The 8,665-nt window shown below is 56.6% G+C and overlaps 1 protein-coding gene across 1 annotated transcript; it reads right to left on the minus strand.

The window, feature by feature from the left end:
- Positions 1-631: 631 nt before the first annotated feature.
- On the minus strand, positions 632-8,665 carry LOC101017006 (UL16-binding protein 1-like). The gene is made up of 2 exons (XM_031667721.1): positions 8,493-8,665; positions 632-996 (listed from the first exon to the last, which is right to left on the minus strand). The coding sequence occupies exons 1-2, from the start codon at positions 8,575-8,577 to the stop codon at positions 887-889; spliced, it is 195 nt and encodes a 64-aa protein (XP_031523581.1). The 5' UTR covers positions 8,578-8,665; the 3' UTR covers positions 632-886.

Consider the following 8,665-nt stretch of genomic DNA (forward strand, 5'->3'; position numbering starts at 1 on the left):
CAGGCAAACCTCCTTCTTTCCCCTTTGCTCTCAACCTCTCCTCTCCCTGGGAGCTGCACCCATAGCTTTGAATGGGACTGCCCCTGCCCTGCCCCATTCATTCCTAACCAAGTTCAGTGGTGGGCATGGAACTCCAGCAGCAGGTCAGCTGCCCTGCCCGAGTCCACTCTGCTCCAGGCAGGGCCATCAGCTGGCTCAGGATCTGGAGTGTGCAGGAGGCAGAATGGCAGGGGCATCGCCCCAGGACCCGGCCAGGAATCCCATGGGTCCAACGGGCCTGGCTTTTTCTTGAACCTCAGTCTGGACATGCTCCACTCTTCACCTTCTACCTTAACTGCTGGGACCTGAGCTGCTTTCTCTGGGAATGCAGCCTTTGGAATTGGGTGGGAGAAGGCCCTCACAGCCCCCTCGTCCTGGGATTCTCCCAGATCACTCTCTTTGTAGCCTTCTCCAGGGACACCCTTTCTCATGACATCCTAGGTGAAGTGGTCATGCTGCTCCTCTCCTACTGTGCGGACTGCCCACGCCTGAGTTCCTGCTGCCTGCAGGCCACATACCGCTACCCTTCCCAAATAGGAACCTGCTCTGAAACAGGCCTGAACTGGCTGAACCCTCTCAAGCTTAATATGCCTTAAGCCTTGGTATGGGCTCCTCCCTTTCCCTCTGGCCTCTGACAGTGAGACTCCATCAGAACTCAAGGTTGAGCTGCCCAGGTCATTGCCAACAGGCGACACCAGGTCTCATTCATCTGTCTCGTGTCAGGATGAGAAGTTCCCGGCCTCTGGGACTCTGGGAATTCTCCTTCCACATCCTCCCATCTCACCCATCTGCCCCTTGCTCCCCTCCCAATATTGTCCACAGTACCTGTCACTCTAAACAACTCTCCTTAGCTGCCAGCTAGAATGAAGCAGAGAAGGATGATAAGGAGGCTCCAGGGAATGAGGGTGGTGGCCATGGCTTTGGGGTGGGTTGTGCCTTGGGCCAGAGAAGGTGGTTCTGAAATGGAAACACAGGAGTGACAACCCTTGTCGAGGCCGCAAATCTTAGGGGATGCCTCCTCAGCTCCTGCCACCCCAGGTCATCCTGGAAGGCAGAGCTTTTGCTCCCCTCTGCTGTGGGGCAACCTCTGGGACAGGTCCTGGGGTAGGAAGGGAGAGGGGGTGTCCCCTGTCCTCAGGGAGCTCACACAGCTGCTGAGGGAAGCAAGGTGACAACATAGCCCACCCTCCTGCCATGGAGAAAGAGGAGGTGATGTCCCAGGGCCAAAGAGGGGAGGGTCTTGGGCCCTGGCATTGGAGGTGATTTTGATGGATTTACAGAAACAGATGAGGGGAGAGGAAAGAAACGGCAATTCTAGGAGGAAGGAACACTAATGAAAAAGGTCTAGAAACACTGTGACACCCACAGATTTGAGGTTGGTGAGAAATGCACCGTGGGTGGAGCACAGGCAGGTGCAGGGAGGAAGAGGAGTCAGGAGGAAGAAGTGAGAGGAGGATGAGATAGCACAGGCATGCCAGCACCCCCAGGAGGAGTCCCCCATGAAGGGGTCATGTTTATACTCACTCAAACACTCACACACATGCAGTCACACACTCAGACACCGGACTGATAAGATCTGAACTCAAGACAGCTTCTTTTTTTCCCCCTCTCACTTACTTGTTGGATCCAGCATTTGTTCCCAGTACATCAAAAATTCTTCAAGCCATGTCTTACAATCCCCCATTGAAATCTTCTGGAAGAACGTGGTCACCTCCGTGTTCTTCTCCCACTTCTCTTTCATCTTCTTGGCTCCAGGTTGAAGCGCTGTCCACTTTCTGTTGTTTGAGTCAAAGAGGAGGAACGTCTGTCCATTGAAGAGGAACTGCCAAGATCCTCTGCCACGTCCATGGGCTTCGTGCTCACAAGACATCCGGGCCTGCAGAATGAGGTGGGGCTCATTCCCATTGAAAGTGAGAGTTGCCTGATCTTGACAAGTCCTGAGCCCCCACCTCGCTTCCTTTCCTGGTCTTGACTTGCTCTCTGCTGCATCCTGCCCACGCTTTCTTCTCAGCCTCTTGTGACACAAACTTCTGGTTTATTTTTGCATGAAACCAATAAATGCCTCTAAGTCAATTAATACTGTATCTGTTCCCTGGGCCATTTTTAAACTTTACCAATGGGCATTAAATTCTCCACTTGAATGCGTCAGGCAGTTGCCCTTGAGGAAATCCACCACGTCTCCTAGTGTTTCAGTTTGTTTTTCCCAGGTTTTTGTGACATTGACTTTCTTCCCCAGAGAAGCAAAGGCTTTGGCCTTGTGGTTAACACAGTCATAGTGAAGAAAAAGCCTTTCATCCACCAGGCCTTGAACTTCACACCATCGTGGTTCAGGTCTGAATTTAGGAGTGATGATGAAATCATAGCAAAGACAGTGTGTGTCTATGGAAGAAAAACAAAGGAGGGGGTTAGTGTCGGGGGAAGTGGAACTTAAATCCCCTCCTCCCCCTTATGGTGACTGCAAGTAAATACTTCTGAGGGGCTGGGCTGGCAGAGCAAGATGTGCCAGCCAGGACTGTCATGAAAACTAGCTAATGAGTAGAGCGTCTCCCTTGCTTGAGTACATGGAGGGGAAGGTTCCTGCGGCCATGAAACCACATGTCCTCTCCAGACATGTCCCACCTGCTCTGTGCCCACGTTGGTCAGCACATGACCTTGTCATGGAGGTGCCAGGCCTGCTGTGGCAGGAAAAGGCCTGGATGAGGAGGACCCTCAGCAGCAGTCCATGTGGACTGCAGGAGGCGGGAGAGGGTGTGGGAGCTTCCCTGGGATGCTCCAGCGCAGTGGGGGGAGGGGGGGGCAGTGAGGGCAGAATTCAGTTTTGATAAGCAAGTGATTATTGTCACGGGTCACAGGATTTAATACGTTGGCAAAGCCCTGGTGAAGTCGCCCATCTGCTATAAGCATGAATTCCTGGAATCTTGGAAAGGGATGGTTCACAGGGCAAGAAGTTGAAAACCCAGAACTTCTAATTCAGGGTATAGGGGAAAGAACCAAAAGGCTCAGAGAAGCTCCCATGCCAGAGTGGCTGCAGTATGAAAATCCAGAACGATGTCCATCCTCTGGGCTCATGGGATGCCTGGAGGACTCCTGTTTACTCAGCATATAAAGAAGGCCCTGGGATAAGGCAGCAGACTGTCAAGAAGCTCAGGGATGCCTGTTGCTGAAGGCTGGGATTGGGGGTAGGAAATGCTCTTCCTGAAATGGGCTCCCAGTAGTAATGGTGATGGAAAATCCTGAAATAAGAGATCTCAATTGGAGGCCGTCAACTGTCAGGAGGAAGGAGGGTGCAATGATGGAAATAATTAAAGAAGTCACAATGCTAGCTGGGGACCTCAGCCATACAAAGGTATGCCCATGGCTCATAGAACAAAGGAGTCAAAGATCCAAAAGAAATGGAAACTCAACCCGGATACTGCTAGAGTTAAATAATTACAGCAAACAAAGATAAAACGCAAGGATGGATGACCTGGAGGCTGAAAGGAGTCACCCCAGGAAATAACTGAGCTCCTTTGCCCAGCTTTGAGAACTGAGCCACATCTCAGTCCCAGAGTCCATTACTAAAAGGAGAGCCCAGAGGCCCTGGTGGGCTCCTTCAACCTCACAGCAACTGCAATGACTCCTTCAGACTCTCTCACAGAGCCAGATAGGCATTCACTCTGGTAAATGTACACCATGAAACAGCAAATACCCAGACACTCCTGGTGAACAGTGTGTGGTCTGACCTTCTCCCAGGGACCTGAAGCATTAACTTGCTCCCCTATTACTCATGAGGTGCATTTAGGGCAAAGTAACAGACAGACACCTGTGTCAGGTCCAGCTTAGAGGGATGTGCTGGGTTCATTCGATGATAATTTCACATTTCCTGGATTTGTACCAGGAATGGATAGTGTTTGTCGTTAATGTAGTAACTAGTGTAGGTTGTGCTGGTCATATGACCTCCCCTGTCACTATTCAACTCTGCTCTTGTAGCTGGGATGCAGCCATACACACTCTCATAAGGGGTGTTACTGGACCTACCAATATGGCTATTTGACCCTGGAGTCCCTAAGATCCCAGAGGCATGTGTGGTTGGAAAAGGTGCTATGTGGATTTCATGGCAATTGCCAACCACAGAATCACAACAGGGTCCCCTAGTGCTCAGAAGCAAGGCTGTGCCACTCAGAGCAGCAAAATCCCCTCACTTAAAAGTGGCTCCAAGTGTGGTTCTGGGCCCTGGTGGAGATGAGCCTCCAGCTATGGGAGGGCAGTGACTACACAGCCTCAGAGCTGCCCATCACAGGGTGTGCTCCTCACCCTTTAGGTCATTAGGAAGATAGGCCCAGCAGTGAGAAGACGCAAGTGGGTCTCCTGGGATGGGCTGGAGCAGGGCCACAGGGAACCAAGAAGCTGCACAAGCAGTTGGCCCTGATCCCCAGGACACCGCATGGGTGCACCCCTCACCCTCAGCTCACACCTGAGGCTTCAGGGAGGGTCCCTGATCGCCCCAAGGGACCAATGATGCCCCCCAGCAGCAAAGGAGGGGGGCATTGACCCCAAACCATAGAACCTCCACTTGCATCCATCACATCCACACCACCCAGAAGCCACAGGCAGGGTCAGACACACCTGTGACTCCTCAACTTACATTACTTGGAGATGACACCCTAGGGGATGGGGCAGCAATTGCCAGGACCCAGCATGTGCCTTCACCTGGGGTCAGCAACCTAGGATGGTGTCCACATCTGGTCTCCCTTTTATTTGCAGGTTGCCGTTGCCTGCTGTTTCTCTACAAAAGGACAGGACTTGACACACAGTACCCATGGCCAGCAAGGACCAAAGTGCCTTCAGCCTTTCCTTTCTAGAAAGGGTTTGCTGACTCCTGCCTGCGTAGTGACTGTTCTATATAACCCTATCTCCCCAGTAGGAAGAACAGGTGGGTCTGGAACCCAAGGGAAGTAGTGGGCGCCTCTACTCACGGGTGCTCCCAGGGTCATCCTGAGGGAAATGGTCCTTCCCATCCCCCCTGCACTAAGTTCTGTGGAAAGCGTGGGGTGTGTTTGCTGGGGTGTGTCCTCAGGCAAAAGGGGAGAAGGTGCTAGTTGGTGGGGGAGGTGCTAAGGGCTCCTTTATGGATGGGGAGGTGAGGGAGGCCTGTGTGGTGACTGGGGTGAGCTGAGACGGAGAGTGAAAGGATGCGACCTGGGTGGTGAAAGTGAATGCTGAGGGGAGGGGTAGGAAGTGTCTGGTGAGCCCCTGGGTGCAGGTGAGTGTCTGCCCCAAAGTGTAGGGGGAAGTTCCAGGGCAGGAAGCCCTGGAGGTGCTGGAAGGTTTGTGTGGTGAAGAGCAGGTCAGAGCAGAGCAGGGCTGTGGCTGGTGGGGGGGGTCTGTGATTGCTTCCCTGTGGAACTCCCCTTCACCCCTGTCCTGACCCCAGCTAGGGTTCGGGGATCTGGTTTCTCCTTCCCTAGGGCGAGTGGGGCTCTGGGTCTGCACCAGGGAGGGTCTGCACCAGGGATCCCCGCCCCACCTTGCCCTCTGTAGCCCTTTGGCCCCTCCACCCTCCTCGGATTCCTTTTCAGCCTTCTTTGACGCTCCCCCTGGCCTGCGGGGCTAGCAGCAGCTGCAGCAAGCCGACTCGGTGGAAAGGAGCCCCAGAGGGGAACTGAGTGCCTTCAGCTGGGCATGTTCAGGGAGATAGCGACGTTCGGAGAGATCGCAATGTTCAGGGAGGCTGCAATGCTCGGGGGGATCGCGATGTTCGGGGTGATCGCGATGTTCGGGGAGACCGCTATGTTCGGGGAGACCGAGGTGTTTGGGGGAACCGCGATGTTCGGGGAGATCGCGCTGGTCCATCCAGCAGCCTCCTGGCCTACAGGGCAAGCAGCAGCCACAGGAAGTGGACCCGGCGGAAAGGAGCCGCGGAGGAGAACTGAGTGTCTTCGGCCAGGCATGTTCGGGGAGATCGCGATGTTCCGGGAAACGGAGATGTTCGGGGAGACCGTGATGTTCGGCAAGACCGGGATGTCTGGGGAGACCGCGATGTTCGGGGCAACGGCGATGTTCGGGGGGACCTCGATTTTCGCGGAGACGTAAAGTTCGGGGAGACGGCGATGTTCGGGGGGACCTCGATTTTCACGGAGATCGCAAAGTTCGGGGCGACGGCGATGTTCGGGGACCCCGGCTGCGAGATTGCAGTTCGGGGAGCCGGGTGATGTTCGGGCGACGGCGATGTTCGGGGGACTGATTTTCGCGGAGACGCAAAGTTCGGGGATGGCGATGTTCAACACGGCGATGTTGGAGGGGACCTCGATTTTCGCGGAGATCGCAAAGTTCGGGGAGACGGCGATGTTCGATGTTCGGGGAAACCGCGACGTTCGGGGAAACTGCGACTTTGGGGGAGATCTCGACAGTCCGTCCAAAAGCTTCCTGGCCTGCGGGGCAAGCAGCAGCCGCAGGAATCGGACCCGGCAGAAAGGAGCCGCGGAGGGGAACTGAGTGGCTTCAGCCGGGCATGTTCGGGAAGATCGAGATGTTCGGGGAGATGGCAATGTTAGGGGAGATCGCGATTTTCCGGGAAACCGAAGTGTTCGGGGAGATCGCATTGTTCGGGGAGATGGCGATGTTCGGGGGGACCACGATGTTTGGGGGGATCGCGATGTTCGGGAGGACAGCGATGTTCGGAGAAACCGGGATGTTCGGGGAGACAGCGATGTTCGGGGGAACCGCGATGTACCGGGAGACCGCGATGTTCGGGGAGACCGCGATGTTCGGGGAGATAGCGATGTGCGGGGGAATCGGGATGTTCGGGGAGACAGCGATATTCGGGGAGATCGCGATGTGCAGGGGAACCGGGATGTTCGGGGAGACAGCGATGTTTGGGGAAATCGCGTTGTTCGAGGACATGGCGATGTTCGGGGAGACCGGGATGTTCGGGCGGATCGCAATGTTCGGATAGAACGCGATGTTCAGGGAGATCGCGCAGGTCCTTCCAGAAGCTTCCTGGGGCAAAGCAGAAGCCTCAGGAAGCCGACCCGGCGTAAAGGAGCCGCGGAGGGGAACTGAGTGCCTTCAGTTGGGCATGTTCGGGGGGATAGTGATGTTCGGGGAGATCGCAACGTTTGGGGAGACCGCAATGTTTGGGAGATCGCGCCGGTCCATCCAGAAGCTTCCTGGCCTGCGGGGCAAGCAGCAGCCACAGAAATCGGACCCCGCGGAAGGGAGTCGCGGAGGGGAACTGAGTGCCTTCAGCCGGGCATGTTCGGGGAGACCGAGATATTCGGGGAGATCGCGTTGTTCGGGGAGATGGCGATGTTCGGGCGGACCGCGATGTTTGGGGTGATCGCGATGTTCGGGGAGGCCGCGATGTTTGGGGGGGCCGCGATGTCCGGGGGGACCGCGATGTTCGAGGAGACAGCGATGTTCGGGGAGACCGCGCCGGCCCATCCAGAAGCCTCCTGGCCTGCGCGGCAAGCAGCAGCCGCAGGGAGTGGGCCGGGCGGAAAGGAGCCGCGGAGGGGAACTGAGTGGCTTCAGCCGGGATGTTCGGGGAGATCGCTATGTTCGGGGGGATCGCGATGTTCCGGGAGACGGCGATGTTCCGGGAGACAGCGATGTTCGGGGAGATCGCGATATTAGGGGACACAGCGATGTTCAGGGAGACCGGGATGTTCCGGGGGACCGCGATGTTCGGGGAGATTGCGCGGGTCCTTCCAGAAGCCTCCTGGCCTGCGGGGAAGCAGAAGCCGCGGGAAGCAGACCCGGCGGAAAGGAGCCGCGGTGCGGAACTGAGTGCCTTCGGCAGGTCATGTTCGGGGAGATCGCGATGTTCGGGGAGATCGCAACGTTCGGGGAGACCGCGACGTTCGGGGAAACCGCGATGTTCGGGGAGATCGCGCGGGTGCATCCATAAGCTTCCTCGCCTGCGGAGCTAGCAGCTGCAGCAGGAGTGGGACCCGGCGGAAAGGAGCAGCGGAGGAGAACTGAGTGCCTTTAGCCGCGCATGTTCGGGGAGATCGAGATGTCGGGGAGATGGCAACGTTCGGGGAGACCGCGATGTTCGGGGAGATCGCGATGTTCGGGGAGACCGCGATGTTTGGGGAGATCGCACCGGTCCTTCCAGAAGCCTCCTCCTGGCCTGCGGAGCAAGCAGCAGCCGCAGGAAGCCGGCCCGGCGGAAAGGAGCCACAGAGGGGAACTAAGTGTCTTCAGCTGGGCATGTTCGGGGAGTTCGCGATATTCTGGGAGACCGCGATGTTCGGGGGAACCTCGATGTTCGGGGAAACAGGGATGTTAGGGGAACCAGGATGTTCGGGGGGACCGCGATGTTCGGGAAAACGGAGATGTTCCGGGAGACCGCGATATTCGGGGAGATCGCGCCAGTCCTTCCAGAAGCCTCCCCTCCTCTGAAACCCGCTGCAGTCCACAGCCCACCAGGTTTGGACCCCGCCCCGCTTAGGCTCCATCCCCGAACTCACCGGCCCGCCCTGCCCTGGACCAGCCGGACAGCAGGTGCAGAAAGGAGAGGCACAGAAGGAACGCAGTGCTGGCGGCCGCTGCCATTGCAGACCTGGAGCGGAGGGGCAGGAGGCGCGGTCCACGTGGAGTCTTGCTGATGAATCGCTTCCGGGCTCCCAGGCCTGCTAATTAT

Source organism: Papio anubis, chromosome 6, assembly GCF_008728515.1.
Source record: "Papio anubis isolate 15944 chromosome 6, Panubis1.0, whole genome shotgun sequence".
NCBI lineage: Eukaryota > Metazoa > Chordata > Mammalia > Primates > Cercopithecidae > Papio > Papio anubis.